The sequence below is a fragment of the Brassica oleracea genome, chromosome C2, assembly GCF_000695525.1.
Source record: "Brassica oleracea var. oleracea cultivar TO1000 chromosome C2, BOL, whole genome shotgun sequence".
Lineage (NCBI taxonomy): Eukaryota > Viridiplantae > Streptophyta > Magnoliopsida > Brassicales > Brassicaceae > Brassica > Brassica oleracea.
In genome coordinates this window covers 5705676-5731138 of record NC_027749.1, presented here as the reverse complement: position 1 = coordinate 5731138, position 25463 = coordinate 5705676, and the positions used below count along the sequence as shown (strand labels likewise).

At 40.2% G+C, this 25463-nt stretch overlaps 5 protein-coding genes across 5 annotated transcripts in view; 3 read left to right on the top strand and 2 right to left on the bottom strand.

The window, feature by feature from the left end:
* Nucleotides 1–1177: 1177 nt before the first annotated feature.
* Nucleotides 1178–1684, bottom strand: LOC106323289 (glutathione S-transferase T3-like). Its single transcript, XM_013761436.1, has one exon. It carries the CDS (start codon nucleotides 1682–1684, stop codon nucleotides 1178–1180), a length of 507 nt encoding a protein of 168 aa, XP_013616890.1.
* A 13284-nt stretch (nucleotides 1685–14968) lies between these two features.
* LOC106323288 (uncharacterized mitochondrial protein AtMg00810-like) lies at nucleotides 14969–15574 on the top strand. Its single transcript, XM_013761435.1, has one exon. It carries the CDS (start codon nucleotides 14969–14971, stop codon nucleotides 15572–15574), a length of 606 nt encoding a protein of 201 aa, XP_013616889.1.
* Nucleotides 15575–17201: 1627 nt separating this feature from the next.
* Nucleotides 17202–18170, top strand: LOC106325677 (germin-like protein subfamily 3 member 3). The gene has a single exon (XM_013763740.1). It carries the CDS (start codon nucleotides 17350–17352, stop codon nucleotides 18004–18006), a length of 657 nt encoding a protein of 218 aa, XP_013619194.1. The 5' UTR covers nucleotides 17202–17349; the 3' UTR covers nucleotides 18007–18170.
* A 2816-nt stretch (nucleotides 18171–20986) lies between these two features.
* On the top strand, nucleotides 20987–21876 carry LOC106326994 (germin-like protein 1). Its single transcript, XM_013764982.1, has one exon. The coding sequence runs from the start codon at nucleotides 21043–21045 to the stop codon at nucleotides 21676–21678; it is 636 nt and encodes a 211-aa protein (XP_013620436.1). The 5' UTR covers nucleotides 20987–21042; the 3' UTR covers nucleotides 21679–21876.
* Nucleotides 21876–25463, bottom strand: part of LOC106326993 — a 4478-nt gene continuing 890 nt past the window's right edge. Inside the window, exons 2-3 of the mRNA XM_013764981.1 lie at nucleotides 23148–25415; nucleotides 21876–23058 (exon numbers count right to left, since the gene is read on the bottom strand). Of these exons, the coding sequence (XP_013620435.1) occupies nucleotides 22017–23058; nucleotides 23148–25366 (3261 nt within the window). The 5' untranslated portion in view covers nucleotides 25367–25415 and the 3' untranslated portion in view covers nucleotides 21876–22016. The remainder of the gene's footprint in view (nucleotides 23059–23147; nucleotides 25416–25463) is intronic.

Genomic DNA, 25463 nt, shown 5'->3' with positions numbered 1-25463 from the left:
GCCGGAGGTATTCGTCGACCGCATCAGCTGCAGAACCATACGCCAAGATACGAATGGCTACGGTGCACTTTTGAAGAGGAGAGAGACTAATCCTTCCGAGACCATCTTTCTTTTCCCGAAAATATAGAACTTCGTTGGAGAGTCGATCAACAATGTGCATGAACAATGGCTTGTTCATTCGAAAACGTCGTCGGAATAAATTATCAGGATACGTTGGAGTATCACAGAAATAATCATTCCATAAATGAATATGCACTTCTTCACGATTTCTTTCGATATAAGCTCTGGGTTTTTTTTTTTTTTTGAGCACCACGAATATTTAAATTCTCAAACGCTTGATCAGAAATTTGATCAAATTTTTCATCAAAATTTTGATCAAATATGTCATCAAATGTATCATCAGATGATTCATCGAATGTGTTTTGAGAAGAAGACGCCATAGAAATGATTAAAGAGTTTTATAAACTTGTGATCAAAGAGAGAAAAAAAGAAGAAGATGAGTATACTTGATACAAGTAGAGAGAATAGAGAGAAGATGAATTTGGTCTTATTAGAAATAGAGAGAAAATAGAGAGTAGATGAGTTTGGACTTGTTAGAAATAGAGATAAAATAGAGAGCATATGAGTTTGCGTGATGTTAGAAGTAGAGAGCAATAGCAGTGAACTATATAATACAAATGATCAAATGTAGTTGGTATTGGTATTGGTAATGTGTTAAACGTGTGTTTATTTGTTCAAGTAGTTGGTATTGTGTGATCAAATAATACAAACTGCGTGATGCACATGCACACTGAAACCCGTGACACACTGAATCAAGCAGAGACAAGCCAAACTGACACAAACTGATACAATACAAACTGACACAAATAAAAGAACCCGTGATGCTCCTCTCCAATGTAGCCTCTCCTTTCCCGCTACCTGAAACAAATAAAAGAACAAGAACATGAAACAATGGCCCAGAACAAGATCATGAAACAATGAAGAAGAACACAAAACACCAAAGCTTTAGAACAAGAAAAAGAACATGACATAACATGAAGCAAAACATTACAAATTTAAGTAGATCCTAAAGCCGAGAACATGAAACATGAAACATAAGGAAGACATAAAGCCGAGACAACTTGAACATGAAACAAACTAGAACATGAACTTGAACATCAAACAAACAAACCGAGAGTTACATTAACTCATTTATAAGCTTTTTCTTGAGATCTTCTTCATAATCAGCTAGATTCTCCTTTGCAAGAAGCTTCTCAAGTACCCTCATCTTGGAGAGTTGTTGCTTCATTGCCAAGTCAGCCTTCTTGATGCTCCACATGAGCTGATAATCAGACACATCTTGCCCCTCAACCTGCGGCTTCTTTCCACGAGCTTTTGCAGCCTTAACACCAGAGGGACGAGATGTTCCTTCTACACCAGCATCGCGTTCATTGAATTGAGAGCTTGCTCCTGAATGCGAACCGTCAGCGAACTTCCTCCTTTTGGAGCTACTTTCAGTTTTAGAGGTAGCGAGCTCACACCACTTCTGGTCGTTGCGGAGCTCGTTCCACGCATGTTCAAGGCTGAACTTCTTTGTTTGGTTGTTGAAGTAGATTTCGTGGGCTAGTTTTAGAACGTCATTGTCATTCATGCCACTGGTTTTCTCTCTTGTGGCTGCCTCATACGCCCCAGCAAACTGCTTCATTCAGCTTGTGCCAACGTTGCTTGCATTGATTCTCGTCGCGTTTTTCACAGCCAGCAAGTTTTGGACTAGCCGAGAAGTATGCTGCAACTCTTGTCCATAATGTTGCTGACTTCTGCTCATTCCCCACAACAGGGTCTTTGCTAGTGTTCAGCCAGCTGCTAATCAGCACTATATCCTATGCCACTGTCCACGTCCTTCTTTCCTTACGCTATACTGGAAGCTCCGCAGCTTGACTGCCAAAGGACGGCACTTGCGATGAAGAGGTTGGAACGCGTCCTTGACTGCCAAAGACTACATTTTGTTGACTATGGAGAAGTTCAACAAAATTTGCCGAATCCTTGAATGGATTGAAATCCATTTTCGAAGTCAAGGAGATAGGAGACAGAGGAGAAAGAGGAGACAAAGGAGACAGAGGAGAAAGAGGTGAAAGAGGAGACACAGGCGAATGAGAAGAAACAGGGGAAAGAGGAGAAGGAACGAGAAGGCGCATTCATCTGTTGGAGAATGAACTAGAAGACACAATTTATAAAACATTCAAGAAAATGAAGGAGAGAGATTTCGCATTCAACACACACAACCAACACGTCTATGTAACCAACACACACAACTCGCATTCAACACACACAACCAATATGACTTGACCTATATCTAACAACAAACAACTAATAACAAACAATGCTTTATTTTCAGTTTCAAATAACTCAAACCACACCATCAATTCTATTTATTACGGTGACACAACCATAACCCAACACTAAAGCAACCATTAATTACTCTAACTACCAGTCAGTTAGAAGCTACACCATTTTATTATAGTCCAGAAGCTACACCAGCACATTTCGACCAGATAAAAGAGAGAAAGACTAACCTTTGATGCTGCGTATTCCTCTGTCAAATGACCCTTGCTTAAGCACGCTTGATCCATCCATCTAAACACACAAAGACCGAACACATTAACCTATTTTCTTTAATTCTGAAACAAAGACTGAGACTTTAATTCTTTTCTTTTCAGTACACAATACATAAGCTATTTTATCTAAGACAGAAGAGGATTAAGAAGCAAACACTGACCTCAGATTCCACATAACATATAAACGCGTTTTGATCCCTTCATCTCAGGACAGAACCAAAAGACAGAAACAAATAATAAAATTAATCACCATAGAGAAGCCCAATCAAAACCAATAAACAAAACGAGATTGAAATAATATATTTGAACCTAAGACATGTATGACTGAAGAACATGGAACAAAATCTTTACCTGAGCGATTCGCAGAGAGCCATCGACTGAGAGCACCGTCAGCCGTCGAGGACAGCCACCGCCAGACAGATAGCTCCGTCAGCCGTCGAGGAGAGCCACCGCAAGACAGAATTGAACCTACAAACAAATAAAACTCGCGATCAAACCAAGAAGAAGTCTAACCTAACATGCATGATTGAAAAACACAACAATACATTTACCTTCCGATTCCAGTAGATCCACGGCGATAGAGGGAGAATCGCATAGTCACACGAGCCAGATAGACAGAGGATTCCGTTAGGAGGTGTGGAGACAGGGAGTATCGCCAGTATGTCGACGATCCACGGCGAGAGTAGGAGAATCGCCTTCTCCGAGCTTCGGTTTCGAGAGAGAGAGAAATGACGAAACAAAGACACGCTCCCCTTCTCTCCTCTCATTTTGCTTACACGTGTTCCATAAACACGTTTCTTCTTTACCCCAAATAAGAGACGTCTTTACCTTTTGATTATCTTTTTGATTTTCTTTTAATCATAAGATCTCCCCTAAATACGAGGGATAATCCTGCTCTAAGTATTCATACGATGTTATTATACACACACCGTATCAGTTTTTTTCCTTGAGTTGGAAACGAGAACGCAGAAGCTAAATCGTAGAAAACACACAAAAACAAGATTCCTAAAAAAGTTAAGAAACAAATACGTGCTAAAAGTATATATAAAAATATTTATAGATAATAATAATTTTATAAAAATTAGAACTAAAATTATATAATTCAAATAAAAATAGAAATCGCTTATTCATTTTAATAATTTATATCAAGTCAACTGATTTCATACTACTGTATGATATATATGTATGTTGTGAAAATACAAACACAATAAATTTTAAGAAAAATAGTATCCAATTAATGAATTTAGTTATTTAATATCTCACAAACACACTATGTACTATTATGCACAAAAATATATCTTACTTCTGAATTCTGATACATACATATTCTTTATTTTTTTATATAAATACTATTATTTTCAGATTTTATATAAATTAAAACTATAAAATATATTTTTTTAGTTTTTATTTATTTAATGACATCTATCTATCTTATTAAAACTCAAGTACAAATTAGGTTTGTTTGGAAACATGTATAGCAATTTTTTAACAAGTTTGTTTGGAAACATAGATTGTAGTTTAAAAAAAAAATTTGTTTGGAAACATGGATTGCAGTATTAAAAAAGAGGTTTGTTTGGAAACATAGATTGTAGTTTTAAAAAATATGTTTGTTTGGAAACATGGATAGCAGTATATAAAGAGAGAAAAAAGTAATGGACTTATATTTTTAAGAAAATTTGGAAGTCCATTATATTATGAGAAACTATCTATCTGGTACCTAATCGGGTTCGGTCAGGTCTGTTTGAGTTTCGAGTTTCCGGGGTCAAAGATTTCAGTCTCATTCTAATATTTTTAAATTACAGTTTGAGTTCACTTCGGATTTTTGCGGGTTCGGTTCGAGTTTGGATAACCCATTTAAAATACTTTTAAAATTTTCAAATTCATTATATATTTATATACTTTAAATTTCTTAAAAACTATAAACAAAATAATATACTAAATATAAATTTGAATAACATATGTCAGAATACCTAAACTTAACATATAAATTACTTTAGTTCAAATATTTGGAGAGATAATCAATAATTATTTTAAGTATTTTTGGTGTTTTAAGTATACTTTTACTATTTTATATATTTACTATTGATTATTTGTGTATATTTTCAAGCATTTAAACCAGCTTAAAAGTATCATATATATTCTAGATGTTTTATATATTTTAAAACTAAAAATAATTAATATATATAAGTATATAAATCTATTTCGGATACATTCGGGTGCCCGGAATACTTTGGTTCGGATCGGATTAGGTTTTGGTTCTCTAAAAACCAAAATTTTGAATAATTCGGATATTTAATCAATTTCGGTTTAGGTTTGGTACTACTTTTTCGGATCGAAATCAGTTTGATTCTTCAGATTCATGTATTTTGCCTAACCTTTATATTATTGACATGAAAAAAAAATAGAAACATATTTTTGAAAAATATACCCGGATCAAAGTCTAGTTGAGTTTTTAAAACAGAATCAAAAGATTTTAAAACAGAAGCCTAAACTTTCAACAAATTCAAAGAGTTTTTTGAAAATGTTTTGAAAACAAAATTCCAAACTTTTTCACAAATTTTCGATTCTGAATCCAAATCCAAAACGAGAATTAAATATCCAGTTAAGTTTCCGTGCTAACATAGATTACTGCAATAGTATGAACTTCTTTTGGCAGCATGCAATAATATATATGAACTGGTAGTCTATAAACCGCGGCCTTTCACTAACGGATTCAAATCCGAGTTTCAGCACAACATTAACATTTATACAAATACTACGCACAGTGTCATCCCAGACATCTTAAGAGGGGCCCTAGAACTTGCCTTATAAGAAATGTGCCGCCCCTTATAGTTATTATCAAAACTAAAAGAAGAAATTTAAAAGTCAAAGGAAAATTTACAGTGAAACAAAATGCGAAAACAAAAGAAGAGTGATTTTATCCCAGGTTCGAAAACGCGGGCGCGGAGGCCGATTATGCAGCGTTGGAGCATTAGGTGGAGTTCAACCGAGGCGATTTCGTCTTAATCGTTCAATAAATCGGTTTCACAAAAACAAAAATCATATTTTTAGGGTTTAAATGCTTGAAATCGGAAATTAGATGTGAAATCTACATATTTGATGAAAAAACAATAAGAAAAATGCAACATTAGAGTGGGAGATGTCAGATCTGTATTATAAGCCATGGTAGAAATTGCAGAAAACCTAATCGATAACTAAAGGAAGAAGAAGAATTATTTACGGTTCTGCCTTTCACTAAAAGAAAACATTAAAAAAAAAAAATTGCAATATTGGGTGTCAAACATGTGACTCGATGGTCATTTAATAGCTACTCTTCCAACAGACCACGTAACACAATATGTATTACATAGAAAATCAATTACTATATATATATTTACTCATAAAACTAAAAATGCCTTAAAATTAATACCCGATTAATCGTCGATTAATCTCTGATTTTTCGTTAACTCGCTAGGCCCATACTGACTGCCCGACTCAAGCCTAGCGCGATTCCGAACATGGATTTTATCTAATAACACATAATTTTCAAAAGTGTGGGCCAATCTTTTTGTTTCTATCTTAATGAGGTGGCCTAACACCTCTGTGGTTTAACACCTCTGTGGGGTTGGGAAAGAGAGATAACTTGTCTTCTCTGTGGTTTACATCTGGAATCAAGAGATCACCTTTATTTAATTCTCCTTTCTCTAGCTTTATCTGGGTTCTTTGGCTGTAAAACTTGGTTTCCGAAATGTCCCATGCCATTGGGATGACTTTTGCTAATTTGGTTGAACAATGCTACTCCAAAGAAAGTGGTCTTCTTTGCTTTGTCGCAGTTGCGTAATGGATGTATGTACTCCATCTGGCATGGAAGAAATGAGAGGTTCGACCGGGTCATTCTCTTTCAAGTGTTAATCTTGCTGGTTTGAGTTCACAAAAGGTAAAAAATAAGAATTGGTCTTCCAACTTATTACGAGCTTCCAACTTAAAACTAATTGATAATAAGCGGATCGACCCTAATCATTTATATATTATTTAAGGTCTCCTCAAATTCCCGTTGTGGGATACTTTATCCCAATAATAAGCCTTTGGCTTTGCCCAATGTTGGCTCTTCCATGGACGACACTTTACTTGAGCTTTGTTTCAGCATGGGCCAGAAGACTCAACCTCAGCGAAGCCCAATATGAAGCCTGTGAGTAACCTGCAACAAGACAAACAAGCTTCAGTCAAAAGTAGAGCTGAAGGTTGTTGTGCTATGCGTACGGGAAAGCAACCTATACAGCTGTCCAATCCCTTCACGCTCCTATCGGTTCTACCTGATGAGATCACAGATGTGTAGTGTCTAGATCTTTCCTTTACTCTTTATATACTCAGCATTGTAAGATAATGTATAATAGGTAGAGCTGAATGCCCCTCTTGTATTATTAAGGACTCTATATATAGATTTACATCGAAAACCCTAACCATATACAGGGGTATATTTGTATATCTCTATATAGTCTAACACGCCCCCTCAGTCCGAGCGGGAGGTTCACGGACGCTCAGACTGGATTTGAAGCCGAGGAAGAGTGAAGACGGGAGTCCTTTAGTGAAGATGTCTGCATATTGCAAGGCAGAAGGTACATGGAGGACACGAACTTGCCCGAGAGCAACTATTTCACGGACAAAGTGTATATCAATCTCTACATTCCTTGTTCTTTGGTGCTTGACAGGGTTCGTCGAGAGATAGACAGCGCTGATGTTATCACAATAGACGATGGTGGCGCAAGTGATCGGACATTTAAGCTCAAGAAGAAGATTTCGTAGCCATGACGCTTCAGCAACTCCATTTGCGACTCCTCTATATTCCGCTTCAGCGCTTGAGCGTGAGATAGTTTCCTGTCGTTTTGAAGACCAAGAGATCAAAGTGTCTCCAAGGAACACACAATATCCAGACGTTGATCGTCTCGTTGTGGGACACCTGGCCCAGTCCGCGTCGGTATAGACCACAAGGCGAGTTGGTGCTGATCGATGAATCTGTAGACCGTGTGATATTGTGCCCTTGATGTATCGAAGGATGCGTTTCAATGCATTGAAGTGTGATTCGTGAGGATCATGCATGAAGAGACAAACCTGTTGGACTGCAAACGCGATGTCGGGACGAGTGAAGGTGAGATATTGTAGAGCACCAGCAAGACTGCGATATAAAGTTGGATCCTTGACAGGAGGTCCATCGTCAGCTGCGAGTTTTGATTTTGTGTCCACTGGTGTGATACAAGGATTGCACGCCGTCATGTTTGCACGGTGAAGAATGTCAGCTGCATAGTTTTGTTGTTGAAGAAAAAGTCTCGATGAGTTGCGACGAACAGCAACACCGAGGAAGTAGTGTAGATACCCCATGTCAGTCATCTCAAATTCCGAGCTGAGTAGCTTGATGATCTTTGTGACCAGACTCTGAGTGGAGGCCGTGAGAATTATGTCATCGACGTAGACAAGTAGATACGCCAAATTAGAGCCTTTGCTGAAGACGAAGAGAGATGCATCAGATAGACTTTGATGGAAGCCCATCTTCTTGACGAACGTGGCGAACCTGTTGCTCCAGGCTCAAGGGGCTTGTTTAAGGCCGTAAAGCGACTTGTGGAGAAGAAATACATGGTTAGGTCGTGTGGGGTCGATGAAACCGGGAGGTTGATGCATGTACATTGTCTCCTCAAGATCACCATTGAGAAATGCACTTTTGACGTCAAGTTGATGCAATGGCCAATTACGAGCTACTGCAATGTCTAAAACTGTTCTGATTGTGGCTGGTTTTACTACAGGGCTAAAAGTCTCTTCACAATCAACTCCGACTTGTTGTGATTTCCCGTTGGCGACCAACCGTGCTTTGTGGCGAGTGTGATTCCCATCTGCATCAAACTTGTGCCTGAAAAGCCACATAGAACGAACCACATTAGTAGCAACAGGCCGTGGTACTAAAGACCACGTCCCACTTTTAATTTGAGAGTCATATTCCGATTGCATAGCTGGATTCCAGTTAGGATCCTTTGCCGCTTGAATGTGAGACCGAGGCAGAGGTGACACGGTGCTAGTGTGTAGGTTAAGCTGTATCCTTGGTTTCACAATGCCACTCTTACTGCGTGTCACCATTGGATTATGAGTGATGGGAGCAGCGGGAGTGATGATAGGTGCAGCAGGTGGAACAGCCGGAGTCTGAACTGGTGCGGGAGGAGGCGCTGGAAGTTGTGGAGTTGACAGAGGTATAGTGTCTACTTGTGGATCAAAGACGGAGAGATGGTCTAATTCAGATGGTGAGGCTTGAAGAGGGAAGACTGTTTCATCAAAGGTTACATGTCTGGAAAAAATTATTTTTCGTGTCTTTAGGTTGAGACATCGATAGCCGCGATGATCTGATGAATACCCGAGAAAAGCACACTCTGATGCTCTGTGGTCCAGTTTGTGAGAAGACGTAGTATACTGATTTGGGTAGCATAAGCATCCGAACACTCGTAAATGAGTGTATGTTGGTGGTCTAGCAAAGAGGACGGTGAAGGGAACCTTGTCTTTGATTGACTTAGACGGAAGGATGTTGAGAAGATGTATGGCAGTGTGGAATGCCTTGACCCAGAACTGTGGTGACATGTGTGCTTGAAATAGCAGAGCCCGTATGAGGTTATTGATAGTGCTTAACATTCGTCTGCTCGTCCATTCTGTTGTGATGTGTATGGACATGAGAACCGAAGACTAGTTCCTTCTGATGCGAGATGATCAAGAAATCTGCGATTGTTGTATTCTCCTCCGTTATCACACTGAGGTGCCTTAATCTTGCGACTGAATTGAGTTTGTACGTAGGCTGCAAAGTATAGATATTTGGCAAATGTTTCACTCTTTTTCCGAAGAGGATATGCCCAGACAAAGTTAGTGAACTGATCCAGGAAAATAACATAATATTTTATTCCACCAAAGCTTGAAATGGGAGATGTCCAAATATCAGAATGCACAATATCAAAAGGTGCAGAGACACTTGAAGAAGATGAATAAAATGGTAGACGAACATGTTTTCCTAGTTGACATGCATGACACAAAGTCGTCAAGTCTGTCTTATTGTAAGAAAGAGAACCAGCAGATGCAAGAGATGATAAAACTGAGCTTCCCGGATGACCTAAACGACGATGCCAAATCATGGAACTGGTTGCAGAAGCAGCTAGCACCATAGGTGTAGATTCAATCGTAGGGGTCACTGAGTATAGAGGTCCGGGGCTGTCACACCGGAGCAGCATGGTCCTAGTTTTCAGATCCTTAACACAAAAGCCATACGGGTCAAACTCAACTGAACAGTTATTGTCAATAGTAAAGCGACGAACAAAGACAAGATTCTTGACAAATGATGGACAGACAAGTACACGTTTAAGGTGAAGTGGTTGATTGTTTGATCCGATGCGACCATGTCCAAGTGTAGTAACTTGGGCAAAGGATCCATTGCCAACCATAACTAACGGATTGACACTTGAATTAAAAGTAGAACGTAGCGTACCTTGCTGTGCCGTGATGTGATTCGTAGCTCCCGAGTCCATGTACCAATTTGAATCTACCGGGTTTTGTAACGTCACTGTAGAGAATGCGTTTGTGAGCTCTGTTGGAAGGAACTGTTGCTGCATTCCTGGTGTGAACGTTTGTACTCCATGAGTCATGTGAGCTTCAGGCCGCGCCTGTGAGGCGTGTGGTCCAAGAATGCTTGAGTGTTGAGCCGGTGGGTATTGGTGAGGAGTTGGGAAGTGTTATTGCACTGGATACTGAACCTGAGGCATTGGTGGCACGCCGTATTGTGAGTAAGACCATTGGTGGTCCATAGTTCCACATTGGTGGGGAATGATTTTGGTGCCACGAGCTGTAGTTGTTGCGTCCTCTTCCACGGTTGTGTCGTCCTCTGCCTCCTCTGTTTTTGTATCCTCTGCCTTGCTGACCATTGGAGTGGTTGTTATACCGTTGTGTTTGTTGTTCTTGATCAGAACTGTTGTAGAGGACAGTACGGGCGGATGAGGTTTGAGTATGCACCGGTTGTGGCTTGGCCTGCTTGGCGAGTCGCTTCTCTTCCATGTCAAGCATCGACTGAGCCTTGGAAAAAGTCGGAAAGGGTATTTGAGGCTTGATAACATTAATAATGTTGTCATATTTTTCAGTCAAGCCGTTGAGGAGATAGGCAACAAGTGTGCGTTCAGGTACAGGAGCTTCAATATTGGCGAGTAGGTCAGATGTCTTCTTGAGTTTTCGGCAATATTCAACAAGATCGAGATCACCCATGGTGAAGGTACATAGTTCGTGATCAATTTCGATGGCTCTGACCTCCTTGTTATCACAGAATAGGTTTTCGATGGAGAGCCAGAGTTCTCGAGCGGTGCACTTTGTCTTCAAGACTGTATCAAGAATAGTTTCCGAGATAGTCCCATAAATCCACATCTTTACGAGTCCATCTCGTTCTTTCCATTGCTTTTCGTTTGATGGCGTTGGGGAGGAGCTACCGTCAAGATGATCGGCTACACCAAACGTGAGACAATGTGTTTCAAAAAGCTCTCTCCATGTGTCATAGTTGAGCTTTTGCAGATCGAGTACAATTGGGATATATGCCCGGATCTGTATGATTCCAAACGGTTTATCGTCTGTACCCGTAGCCATTGAGAAACAGAGTAGGGAGAGAAACAGAGTAGAGAGAAGAAGAGGAGCAGACAGCGTGAGAAAGAGAAAAACTTGAGGAAGAAGAAATAATTTGGCTAGGGTTTTGGCTCTGGTACCATGTAAGATAATGTATAATAGGTAGAGCTGAATGCCCCCCTTGTATTATTAAGGACTCTATATATAGATTTACATAGGAAACCCTAACCATATACATGGGTATACTTGTATATCTCTATATAGTCTAACAAACATTGTATGAGAAGAACGTTAAGCCATAAAGCTCACATCTTTCAGAAACCTATTTTGTTCTGTTTTCCTCTGTTTCCTCTGTTTACCTTTATGGTATCAGAGCTTCAGTCAATCTATGGCTGATCCTCATTCCGCTTCGAATCTCACTATCACACAGTGCGTTACTCTCAAACTAAAAGATGGCAACTACCTCATCAGGAAGCTTCAGTTCGAGCAATTTCTTTCATCTCAGATGCTTCTGGGATACGTTACCGGTGCTACGCCACGTCCACCAGAAACCATACCTGTCAGACAAGGAGATCAAGTGACGGAAGCTGCAAATCCCGACTTCGTTCCATGGGTTCAGAAAGATCAACTCATCATAGCGTGGATCTATGGAACTCTGTCCGAAAACGCTCTTCGCTCCGTGTACGGTCTTCACAGCTCGCAGGAGGTCTGGTGTTCTCTTGGGCAGAAATAAAACAGAGTCTCTGCAACAAGGAAGCTTGTGTTGCAGAGAAAGATCCAAACTTTGTCAAAAGGAGACAAGACAATGTCTGTCTATCTGTCTGAGATCAAAACGTTATGTGATCAACTCGACTCCATCGGTACTGCTATTCCTGAAAGTGAGATGATCTTTGGTATGTTAAATGGGTTAGGAAGAGACTACGAGTCAATTTGTGATGTGATTGAAAACTCGATGGATTCAGTACCTGCTCCTTCTCTCGACGATGTTATGTCCAAACTGATCTCTTTTGACGACAAGCTCCAGACTTATACCGCGTCTTCTGATGTTACTCCGCATCAAGCCTTCTACACTGATAGATGAGGATACTCAGGGTGTGGTAGAGGTCAACACCGGGGTGGTTACAGAGGCCGTGGCTACTCAACTCAAGGAAGAGGCTTCTATCAACAGTTTAGACAGAGCGGAGGTCGTGGTACACAACAAAACTCTTCACGTCCAACTTGTCAAATCTGTGGCAAGTATGGTCATGCAGCTTTCAAGTGTTACAAACGCTTTGATCTTCACTTTCAACCAAGCGAGCCACCTCAAGCTAATACGGTCATGCGATCTATAGAGGAGTCGGGTTATGGAGCCAATGATTGGTATCCTGATACAGCAGCAACTCATCACATCACAAACTCTACTCAGCACCTAGAGTCAGCACAGCCTTACTCTGGAACAGATGTTGTGATTGTTGGCAACGGCGACTTCCTTCCAATCACACATGTTGGCTCAATTGTGCTTCCTTCTCTATCAGGTACTCTACCTCTGAATGAAGTCTTAGTATGTCCGTCTATTATGAAGTCTTTGCTGTCTGTATCGAAGTTGACTGATGATTACCCATGTGAATTCACATTTGACTCACACACTGTGCTTGTTAAGGACAAAAAAACCCATCAGCTCCTTAGTCGAGGAAGTAAACGTGGAGGTCTGTACCGGCTAGAGAATTCCCAGTTTCTTGCGTTCTACTCATCAAGGCAGCAGAGTGGAAGCGATGAGATATGGTACAGAAGATTGGGACATCCTAACCAACAGATTCTTTAACATCTATCTGCAACTAAAGCTATTTCAGTTAATAAAGTCTCCAAGACTATGTGTGAGTCATGTCAGTTAGGAAAAGTCTGCAAGCTTCCCTTTTCTAGTTCATCTTTTCGGTCTAAGAAACCTTTAGAGAGGATCCATTGTGATTTATGGGGTCCTGCTCCTATAACTTCAGTACAAGGTTTCAGATATTATGTCATTTTCATTGACAATTTCTCTCGGTTCAGTTGGTTGTATCCTCTTAAACTCAAGTCAGATGTTCTTTCCATATTCAAATCCTTTCAAAGTCTGGTGCAAACACAATTTGAAAGAAAGATACAGATATTTCAGAGTGATGGAGGTGGTGAGTTTGTAAACAAACAATTCGCAGCTCACTTAACTGAATGTGGAATCAAACATTATCTCTCATGTCCTCACACTCCAGAACAGAACGGACTGGCCGAGAGGAAGCATCGTCACCTTGTGGAATTGGGGTTATCTATGATGTTTGAAGCAAGACTACCGCAGTCTCTCTGGGTTGAAGCTCTTTTCACTGCGAACTTTCTGTCAAACCTTCTGCCTCACACAGTTCTTGGCAAAGTCATCAGTCCGTTTGAGAAACTGAATGGAACCGCACCTCAATACTCTGCTCTGCGTGTACTCGGATGCGCTTGCTATCCATACCTGCGTCCCTACACTCAGAATAAGTTTGATCCCAAAAGCTTACTGTGTGTCTTTTTGGGTTACCCTGAGAAGCAAAAAGGGTATAGATGTCTTCATCCTCCGACTGGAAGAGTATATATCAGTCGCCATGTCCTCTTTGATGAAGCCAAATTTCCATTCTCTGATGTCTACAAATCATGTATGCCACAAGCCAACACGCCTCTGCTATTTGTGTGGTACAAGGGCTTCAATATTAGTCAAGAAGAGGAAGATCAAACTACTGAGAAGTCTGATGAACAAGTGGTAAACGGTCAGAGACATCAAGCTACCGCACCTCTTCCTCAACAACCACAGGAAGACAATGTTCCTTTTCGTATCAATGAAGCTGACTTCCCACCACTCCCACCACCAGAACCCATCCTGCAACCCGTTTCAGATCCTCAACCAGAACAACCTTCAACAGACAATGCTCATAACATGGTCACTCGAGGCAAAGCTGGTATAAGGAAGCCAAATCCACGTTATGTTCTGCATACTGTTAAGAGTGAAGTCGCAAAACCAAAGACTCTTGGTGAAGCATTGAGTCATCCTGGCTGGAATGCAGCGATGACATATGAAATAAACACATGTGACGAGACTAAAACATGGAGTCTGGTACCTTATCCATCAGGTGCTCATGTCCTTGGTTGTGGTTGGGTTCATAAAATCAAATTGAACGCAGATGGCACCGTTGAAAAGCTTCGTTCAAGATTGGTAGCTCGGGGTAATGAACAGGAAGAAGGAGTAGACTTTCTTCAGACATATAGTCTTGTAGTTAGGACAGCTACGGTCAGAATGGTGTTACATACCACTACCATCAATCACTGGGATATCAAACAGCTAAATGTCAAGAATGCATTCTTGCATGGAGATTTAACCGAGAATGTCTACATGAAACAGCCTCCGGGTTTTAAAAATCCAGAGCATCCAGACTATGTGTGTTTGCTACACAAAGCCATTTATGGACTGAAACAGGCTCCTCGCGCCTGGTTTGACAAATTCAGCCCATTCCTTCTCAGCTTTGGGTTCATATGCAGTGTAAAGGACCCTTCTCTCTTCATTTATCATCACGGTGGTACCACTATCTTCCTTCTTCTGTACATTGATGATATGGCACTAACTGGAAATGACTCTTCCGTTATGAAGAAACTACTGCAGTCTCTCAGCTCTGAGTTCAGGATAAAAGACATGGGTCCTTTGAGCTATTTCCTTGGCATTCAGGTTCAATATATGCCTACTGGTCTGTTCTTAAACCAAGAAAAAATATGCCTCTGATCTGTTACAAACTACGAGGATGCTTGATTGTTCACCTATGCCAACTCTGCTCCCTCTTCAACTTGACAGAGTACCGCACCAAGAGGAGTACTTCAGTGATGCCAAATACTTCAGGAGTCTTGCTGGTAAGCTCCAATACTTGACCTTAACAAGACCAGATTTCCAGTTTGCGGTCAACTTGGTCTGTCAGAGAATGCATAAACCAACAATGGCAGACTTTCATATGTTGAAGAGAGTATTACGGTACATCAAGGGAACTATTACAATGGGCTTACACTTCTACTCTACATCTGATTCTTCCCTGAAAGCATTCTGTGACAGTGATTGGGCAGGTTGTAGTGAAACCAGAAGATCAACTGGCGGCTTCTTCACTATGCTCGGGTCTAACCTCATATCTTGGTCTGCTAAAAGACAGGACTCAGTGTCCAGATCATCCACTGAGGCTGAATACATGACCCTTTCAGATACTGCCGCTGAGCTGTCCTGGATAACAGATGTTCTCAGAGAACTAGGCTTTCCGACTACAAAGCCTGCTGCAGCATATTGTGATAACTTGTATGCGGTTCACCTCACTGCTAATCCAGTACTTCACAAGAAGTCCAAACATTTCGCAACTCACTATTAATGCGCTCGTGAACTTGTCACTAAAGGGAGTCTGGTGGTACATCATGTCCCTGCATCATCTCAGCTGGCCGATATATTCACAAAGTCGCTGCCCCAAGCTGCCTTCTATCACCTGCGGTCATCTGGCATGGAAGAAATGAGAGGTTCGACCGGGTCATTCTCTTTCAAGTGTTAATCTTGCTGGTTTGAGTTCACAAAAGGTAAAAAATAAGAATTGGTCTTCCAACTTATTACGAGCTTCCAACTTAAAACTAATTGATAATAAGCGGATCGACCCTAATCATTTATATATTATTTAAGGTCTCCTCAAATTCCCGTTGTGGGATACTTTATCCCAATAATAAGCCTTTGGCTTTGCCCAATGTTGGCTCTTCCATGGACGACACTTTACTTGAGCTTTGTTTCAGCATGGGCCAGAAGACTCAACCTCAGCGAAGCCCAATATGAAGCCTGTGAGTAACCTGCAACAAGACAAACAAGCTTCAGCCAAAAGTAGAGCTGAAGGTTGTTGTGCTATGCGTACGGGAAAGCAACCTATACAGCTGTCCAATCCCTTCACGCTCCTATCGGTTCTACCTGATGAGATCACAGCTGTGTAGTGTCTAGATCTTTCCTTTACTCTTTATATACTCAGCATTGTATGAGAAGAACGTTAAGCAATAAAGCTCACATCTTTCAGAAACCTATTTTGTTATGTTTTCCTCTGTTTCCTCTGTTTACGGACGTTTGTGTTTTGCTTTTCCATGTGCTCATGATTTTTTTCCTTTATCTCACTCTGAATGTTTCAGTTGTGGCTATCTCCCCTTTCTTTTCTTGCTTCTAGTTGTTATATCATCTCTGTAATGCTCTGTTTTTTTTTTCGGCATTCTTGTTATTCTCTGTACCTTCTCTGTTTATTTCTCAACATGAAAGCCTTAAAAAGAAACTGTCTTGAAAAGTTATACTTTATTAAAAACGAACCATTTATCAACCTTCTCCAGTGACAAAGTTTCTGCATTCTTTATGTTGGCGTTGTTTTGACCCCATCACTATCATGTGGCTTTTTCCAGTACACCCAAAGTTGACGTGCCGTCCTAAAATTTTAGTGGCTTAAAACACATTTTTCAAATGTGATCATATATTAAAATATTTAACGGTATATATTATATAATCGTATTTTATTAATATTCAAAAAATAAAAATAATATTTAATATATAGATCATCCCAAAAATTTGATTTTACTTAATATTTTGTAAATTTAGTAGTTCGGATATGAAATATTTGGTTTCTAACTTTTAAAACATGAACTATTTTGAAAATATGTTGAATTTTTTTTAGAGTTTTAGTAATTGTAATCTAATAATTTATTGGTCTTTTTTTCTGAAAAAATGATTTCAAAATTTTAAATCACATCTGTTCAATCAAAACTATTACTCAAATCAGACAAAAAGGAATAAAAGAAGAGCATAAAATTATTTGGTTACATTATTGTAAAGGCGAGGAGAAATTAGTATGAATAAAGTAATTAATAAATCAAAACGGAAAGTCACTTTAATCCTCATTTTCACAAGGATCGAACTAACAAATCAATCAATTTGTGACCAGAACACGTTTTAGACATGTGGCCCCAGAACTTTTTTATTAGTTGGTGGTCTAAAAATTGTGCTCTACCAGTCAGGGACGGGTCTGTTCACATGCTTCTGACAATACTCGCGTTAACCAGATACGTTGCTATATAAACCAGATCCTTCTCCCTCGTAACTTCAGTTCTCTTGTCTAAATTAACTTTTTAGAAAATGAAGATGATAATCCGTATTTTCTTCGTCCTCTCTCTAGTTTCATCCATCTCTTCTGCCTCAGTTCAAGACTTTTGTATAGCTGATCCGAGCGGTCCTCAAAGCCCATCAGGATACTCTTGCAAGAACCCTGAGCATGTCACAGCAGATGACTTCGCATTCTCCGGTCTCGCAAAATCCGGAAACACTTCAAACATGATTAAAGCCGCAGTAGCTACAGGCTTTGCCCCTGCTTTCGCAGGGGTCAATGGCCTTGGAGTCTCAGTGGCTCGTCTTGACTTAGCCGAAGGTGGTGTCGTTCCTATTCACATTCATTCTGGTGCGTCTGAAGTTCTTATAGTCATAGAAGGAACCATCCGCGCGGGGATTATATCATCTGCTAATAAAGTTTACTTGAAGACTCTCCAGAAAGGTGAGGTTATAGTGTTTCCTCAAGGGCTTCTTCACTTTGCGCTTAACGGTGGGACAGGTCCTGCCATGGCCTTTGCTGCTTTTGGAAGCTCCAACCCGGGCGTCCAGCTTGTACCCAATGCTCTGTTTGCAAGTGATTTGCCTTCAGAACTCGTTGAAGCCACGAACTTCCTTAGCCATGAAGAGGTTAAGAGGATTAAGGGTGTGCTTGGAGGAGCGAATAAACCTTCTCTTTCGTTTTCTTGATCTACACCTTAAGATTAACCGACACTCTTTGCTTGTTGTCCTTGATGTTTATTTCATTCATGTTCTTGCTATTATTATTTTCCTAGTAAAAAAAGGTCTACAGATCGATATCTTTTATATACTTCAAATATTTGATTAACTCTAATATACCGTTAGTTTTTGTTCATGCATGTATTCTTTGTGGGGATATTTGGTCTTTTTTTTTTGTGGGCAACTAGATATTTGGTCTTATTGTGATTAATTTACCAACGATAGTAAGGCCCAGGTTTTATGTGAACAAAACTAAGCAGAGTCCAACTCTATTGTACCAAATGCTTATAATAAGCCCATGCACGAACTAAGTTTTTACAAAATTAAAGAAGCCCATGCATGAACTAAGTTTTAACCAAATTCAAGAAGCCCCCATGCATGAGCCAAGTTTTGACCAAATACCATTTGCGTAAAAGAAAACGTAACATGCTGTGATATATGGAAAAGCTTAAAATGATTGATTTGGTTAGTCAATAAAGTTGACTTACCCTTTCCGTCACATATCCGTATTACGAGCATCCAATAAAAAAGGTTTCAATTTTTTGAATAAGACCAATAGAGACTTCATAATAGACCATTTGAGTTGTTTAGAACTTTAGAGTTAAACGTGTTTAAGCTGGAGCAGTGGAAGAATGAGGGATAAAGCAGTGGAAGAATGGGTGACCTATCGGAAAGTGATTCGCGATACCGTACATGAGTGAGGCCAAAGCACCGAAAAATGTCAGGTGTTGTGCATGGTCAGTAAACAAGACTTTCGAACCTTGAAAAATTTACGCACCGACCGTTGGAACGGGATGGATCCCACATACCAGAGAGCGGGCATAGGTACCCCATTAGCCGTGTACGGTCGGAACGTTATAGAAAATTGTGTAATAACTATTCTTACCCAGCTATTATGACACACATTATCAAATATATATCCGGAGTATAAGTTATAGGACAGAACTTAGGTTCAACCTCTAGGGTGAACCTTTAAATTCACTCCACTCTTTAGGACCAATCAAAGCGAAACATAAATTATTAATTAAAAAACATTAAATTAAATAAAAAATAGCTACAAAAAATAAAAAAACGCTAATTTTAACGACGCTAACGCTTCCAGCTAAACCCTAAATCTTAAAATCTGAACCCTATACCCTAAATTCAAAACCCAAATCCAAACCTCCAAACCCTAAATCCTATACCCTAAACCCTATACCCTAAACCCTAATCCTAAACCCTAAACCCAAATTATATACCATAAACCCAAAACTAGACTATAAACCTAAACTCTATACCCTAAACCCAAGTCCTAGACCCTAAACCCAAACCGTAAATCTTAAATCGAAATTATATACCCTAAACCCAAAACCTTAACCATAAGTCCAAACGGTAAATCCTAAACCCAAACCGTAAATTCTAAACCCAAAACCTATATCCTAAACCCAAATCCTAGACCTAAAATCCAAATGGTAAACCTTAAACCCAAACCCCAAACTTAGATGCTATAGGGTTTGGATTAAGGTTTACGGTTTGGGTTTAGGATTTACCGTTTGGACTTATGGTTAAGGTTTTGGGTTTAGGGTATATAATTTGGGTTTAGGGTCTAGGATTAGGGTTTAGGGTTTAGGGGTTTGAATTTGGTTTTATAATTTAGGGTTTAGGGTTTAGAATTTAAGATTTAGGGTTTAGGGTTTCGCTGGAAGCGTTAGCGTCGTTAAAAAAATTAGCGTTTTTATTTTTGTAACTATTTTTTATTTAATTTAATATTTTTTAATTAATAATTTATGTGTCACTTTGATTAACCCTAAAAGGTGAGGTGAAACTAAGTTTTGTTCTAAGTTATACCAGCAGCAGCAATAGTATGGACATTGCAATAGTATACATGAACTGGTGGTCTAGAAACCTTGGTCTTTCACTACCGGATTCAAATCCGAGTTACAACGCATTAGCAACATTTATACAAATACTATGCATCAAATAAAAAAGAAAATGGTTTAAAATCTAAATATCAATCAAAAGAGAGGAAGATATAGTAAACGCCCTGAGTAAGAGGGAACGTTGAAGAGCCACACAAACTTAAAAGATGATGAGACAGGAGGATAAGATACTGTGCAGAGGAGTCCAAATTAGGGAAGGAGGAGACATGTTTGCTCTCTACTTAAAACTGGACCACATACACTGATCTCTCTTCTTCTCCATCAACCATTCCTTTCAACTTTTCCATATCTTCTTTACAAAAATATCTTATAAAAAGCGACTCCTCCAAGATATTTTGATTTTGTAAAAGACCGTTGGGAGCTTCTCATAGTTTTTTCCCTTCAAGCTTCGAATTTTTACTACGTTGTACGATAATCAGAATCAAAACCTTGAGAGTATTTGAATTTAATTTCTTAATCTTAAAGTATTATGAAACTAAACTATATATTAGTTTCATACTAAGAAGCTGATGTGGAACCAAGTGACTGAGTCCACAAGCAATTCTTGAAATTTAATGAACTCTATCAGTCAATGATGGTTCACACTCCAATAAGTGGTACTTATAAGATTTATGATAAAAGCATTTGGCATGAATAAAATCATTTTAGTATTTTAAATTTGCTTTTAGTATGACATTTCTATCATATTTGTATATAACTTTGCATACTAGAATATATAACTTTGCATACTAGAAAAGACGGCCCTGCAGTTAGATTTATTAAACTTTGCTTGAAACATGTGTTTACTTATACTATTCTGCAGTTCAAATTTAGTTCAAAAAAAGCCAAGTTAATTGAAAACGAACCATTTATCACCATTCTCCAAACTGACAAAAACCTGTGACAGCCATGTGGGCTTTTCTCCGCGTACGTACACCCAAAGTTCACATGCATGCAATGCTAACAAAAAACAAGGTCCCTCTCGCTTGCTTCAAGACTATCCTCACGTTAACCATATCAATATCTTATAGGTCTCTATATAAACTAGACGCCCCTATCTTTCTCTCCTCATAACTTCAAGACTCTTGTATAACTAATCTATAAGAAAATGAAGATTATAATCCACATTTTCTTCATCCTCTCCCTAGTTTCATCCATCTCTTTTGCCTCTGTTCAAGACTTCTGTGTAGCTGATCCAAAGGGTCCTCAAAGCCCATCAGGATACTCTTGCAAGAACCCTGACCAAGTCACCGAAAATGACTTTGCATTCTCCGGCCTCGCCAAATCTGGAAACACTTCGAACCTCATTAAAGCCGCAGTGACGCCAGCCTTTGCCCCTGCTTTCGCAGGCACCAATGGCCTTGGAGTCTCAATGGCTCGTCTTGACTTAGCCGGTGGTGGTGTCATTCCTCTTCACACACATCCTGGTGCGTCTGAGGTTCTTGTAGTCATACAAGGAACCATATGCGCCGGGTTTATTTCCTCTGCCAACAAAGTTTACTTGAAGACTCTCCAGAGAGGTGATTCTATGGTGTTTCCTCAAGGGCTTCTTCATTTTCAGCTTAACTCTGGGAAAGGCCCTGCCTTGGCCTTTGTTGCCTTTGGAAGCTCATCCCCGGGCCTCCAGATTCTACCTTTTGCTCTGTTTGCTAATGATTTGCCTTCAGAACTCGTTGAAGCCACCACCTTCCTTAGTGATGAACAAGTTAGGAAGCTTAAGGGTGTGCTTGGAGGAACTGATTAAGCTATCTTTCGTTTTTTTTTCTAAGTTTTTTTGTGTGTGTGTTTATGCGTCTTTTATTCAAGTTCGTTTAGCATTTTATTGTGTTATTGTTCTCAGTGTTTCATTTTATTGTCTCTTTTTGGCTTAATTAAGTAATAAGCTTTGCATAGCAGACGTCTAAGATGCCTGGCAACTATCAAATAATAAGCATTGCACCAAGTTCAAAGGTTATTGTTCGTCTCATTGATCTCTTAACTGTACCACATAACATGAACCTAGGCAATTCACCACATCACACCACATAACATTACCTTTACATAGCATAAAAAAAAACCACAAACCAGACACTAGTTCTTGTTTCATTTTGGCATGATCACATTCGGATTCCGCACGTGTGTGTTCCACTTCCCCACTTTCCCAAGCTCTTTCCATTTAGAACCAGAACCAGACACACTCCACAACTTATCACCAGCCTTTGTAGAACCCGGTTTTGGTTTCATAAGAGGAAGCTTGTTGTTCCCTTTCCCCATGCCATTGGCCATCAACCACCTTGAACCAGACTGCACCTGCTGATGCTGACTCTTGACTCCACATGGCTTCTTATCAGTCTCGCTCTTCATACCAGTAAGATGCACCTCTGAGATTTTGTACTGAGGGATTCCTTGTTCCTCCAAAACGGTTTTCTCTTCTTTGACCACCTCAGTTTCCTCTTCATCTGTTTTCCTCACCTCTGAAACTGTACTATAGATTATAGGCTTTGGAGGAACAAACAATCTCTCAACCTGGATAAGAGAAAGCATGGGAGCTCCAACTGGCTCATAGTTTCTTAACGGATCTCGAAGCTGCACCATTAGTGCAACTGTGAAGTTATTCCCAAGTAAACCACATCTCCTTCCTCTCTTCCCCTTTCTTTTCTCCCCTTTCCGGATAAAGTTCAGTGGGTTTGCATGATGCGCAGCCAAGATTTTCGACGTCTGCTCATTTATTTCATCTTCGTCTCCAATGTCACCTGAATCCAGCTTCATCCACTCATCAAGAGTCAAGGAGAGACTCATTAACCCATCATCATCGTCATCTCTGTCATCCTTTACGTCCAGAAGTTGTAAACCAGCAGCTCCTTCTAGACCAACGCACCCGCTTTTACCCTGGAAGGCTGAGATCTCTCCAATAGATTGTGCAGTGATTTCAGAAGGTGCATCCTCATCTGACATGCCTGATTGTATTCTCAACCCTTCTAATGAAAGTGCTTCAATCTGGTCCATAGCCAAAGGAGCAAGATCTTCAAGTGATACATACTCCGAGCCAGAGTTGTTGTTGCTAGAGCTTGAACCAAACTTTTTTGAAGTAGCTGCAGATGATGCTCCACTCCCAAAACCAGATTCATGCTGTGAGATATGATCCCTGCATTGAGAATTAAACCAAATACATCCAACACGTAAGTAAACATTTTTCACAAAACAGAATGAATGATGATAAGATTGGTTTCAAACCTGTTACCACCGTCAATTGCAGGTGAAGCATCCCACAACAACTCTTCAATAGTTTTCCCTGTTATATCATCCAAAGGCATTACTTTATTTGCCTGCATTGAGAGCTTCTCAATACCAGCAGTGGCTAGTTTCTCAAGTATCTCCATGATACCAGAGCCCATCTCAGCAGGCACCACCACTGGACTTGACACTTGCATGATCAAGCTCCCTCCGGATTTAGAGTTTCTGAATAGTAAGGGATTCATTGAACGCAAGAACCCTCCGTTCTTTGTCTGCACAACAGGACCAAGGCCATCTCCTAGAGGAGGCAAATCAAATGGCTCCTGTGCTGGAGGAAACGTATTACGACCATTGTGAGGCGGAGAGTTCTGAAAAGTGTTTTCATTCATACCCCACTCACGCATTAGAGATGCTGTTTCCAAGTCTTCCAACGTTTTGGCCCTGGGGTTGCTGACTCTTGCTTGAGTTTCCAACTGGTACTCTTCCTCTATATCATGAACTAGGGATGCCAGATCGAAACCTTCTGATTCATTCTCTTCTGAGAAGTCTTCATCACATTCCATTTGTGGATCATCAGATTCAGTACCCAAATCAAACAAAGAACCGGCCGCTAGAGTTTCCATTTCAAACTCTCTTAACAAGCGCTCCCTTGGAGACTCAGGTTCCCTCTCAAAACTCAAACTAAAAGGACTGTGTTCAATACCTAGCATGTCTAGGAACTCGCTTGCCACATCTCTCGAACTTGATGCTGCTGCTGCTTCCTTATTTGGTGTTCTAAAGGATGTTTCTGAGCCTCCACGGTCTTCTTGATCTTCCTCGTCGTCGTCTGACGCTGTTGCTTCCAACATTTCTACATTTTTCAAAGCTGACTCAAGATCTTTCATTATCATTTCTTTCACGTCTCTCCCACCGTTCATTACCTCTTCATCATCCCGAGGAACAATACTCTCCTCTTCTTTTGGAGAAACATTGCTCCCCTCTTCTGGAGACAAATCTTCTGTACCAATCTCAACAACTTCCTCACTTCTATCAATTGGAACTTCGCCAACTATCTTCGATTCCTCAAAAGAAACATCAGTTTCATTCCTATTCACCAAAGGCTCTTCTGGAGGTAAATTTTCAATACCAACTTCGTCAGCCTTTTTAACATCCTCTAAAGGAACATCAGTTCCATTCCTGTTTACCAAACGCTTCTCGGTTGGATTTGCATCTTCAGAGATTGACTCAACAGGTCTAATGTGTTTAGTGACAGCCTCAAATTCGAACTGAGACTCAGCTGCTGGATCCACCTTCTCCTCATCAAATTTTTTATACAGAATGTTCACAGAACTGGCCAAGTCAGATTGTGCAACGGGAAGAACCTCATGAAGATCTTTAATTTCCTCCACATTCTCGGACAGAGTACGAGAGTCTTTGTTAACAACACCATGATCGTAACGCCGAGATACAGACTTATTGCCATTCCCTAAACTAGACTTCGTACTAGTACTCCTTGTCAACCCTGTGATATTATTGCTAGCTTGCTTTGCATTTGAAGCACTGCGAGTATCCCCAACAACAGTGTACCCAAAACTCATGCTCAGAGTAGCACCACTACCCTTCCCACTCAACTGAAACGTCGTCGACCACTTCCCCGTGCTCTTCTCATCCTGCAACTCCTCAAGCGTTAGAGGAAGCAATCTAGTAAGATCCATCCGATGTTTCCCCAGATCAACCTCAGGAGACCCAACCAGAGACGCATACAGCAAGAAATGCTTCGCTTCATACTTAGCCGAGTGATGCTGTCCACTCCTGCTTCCGTAAACCGAGCACGTATGCGTCAGCTTGTCCTTAAACTCAGCTCTTCGGTTCAAAACTTTTGCAGGACGAGTGGTTAAAGCCTCATCGCGACGTTTCCAGTGAACCGTGAGGTAAAGATCCTGGAATATCGGCGGTAAGCCTTCTATAGAATGGACTTGTGCAAAGAAACAACAGTTGAACCGTCGGTTTCGGACGTGAGAAAGGGCTCTGAGAGGCCAGTTCCAAAAGGACTTCTTTTCCTTCTGAGGCTCAGCTAAGTGGGTGGTACGACCCAAGGGCTTTGTTGAAGTGTTGTTAGTAGGACCAGATGCTGAGCTCTTCCTAGGATTCTTGTTCACGTACAGAGCTTCACCTATCGTCTCTACCTCCTTCAATAACTTTTGGTTACTAGAAGATTCCTCACTGTTAACTTTACTCATCTTTTATTTTGAAAGCACTGAGAACCACTCAGAGGATGAAGCACAAAAGCTGCAGAAAAAAAAGTTTTTTTTTTTAAAAGGTATCAGAGAATTACAA

What these genes read in the sequence shown, in the direction of transcription:
- LOC106323289 (XM_013761436.1), bottom strand. Translation starts at nt 1,684, where the DNA reads ATGAAGCAGTTTGCTGGGGCGTATGAGGCAGCCACAAGAGAGAAAACC.
- LOC106323288 (XM_013761435.1), top strand. Translation starts at nt 14,969, where the DNA reads ATGCTTGATTGTTCACCTATGCCAACTCTGCTCCCTCTTCAACTTGAC.
- LOC106325677 (XM_013763740.1), top strand. Translation starts at nt 17,350, where the DNA reads ATGAAGATGATAATCCGTATTTTCTTCGTCCTCTCTCTAGTTTCATCC.
- LOC106326994 (XM_013764982.1), top strand. Translation starts at nt 21,043, where the DNA reads ATGAAGATTATAATCCACATTTTCTTCATCCTCTCCCTAGTTTCATCC.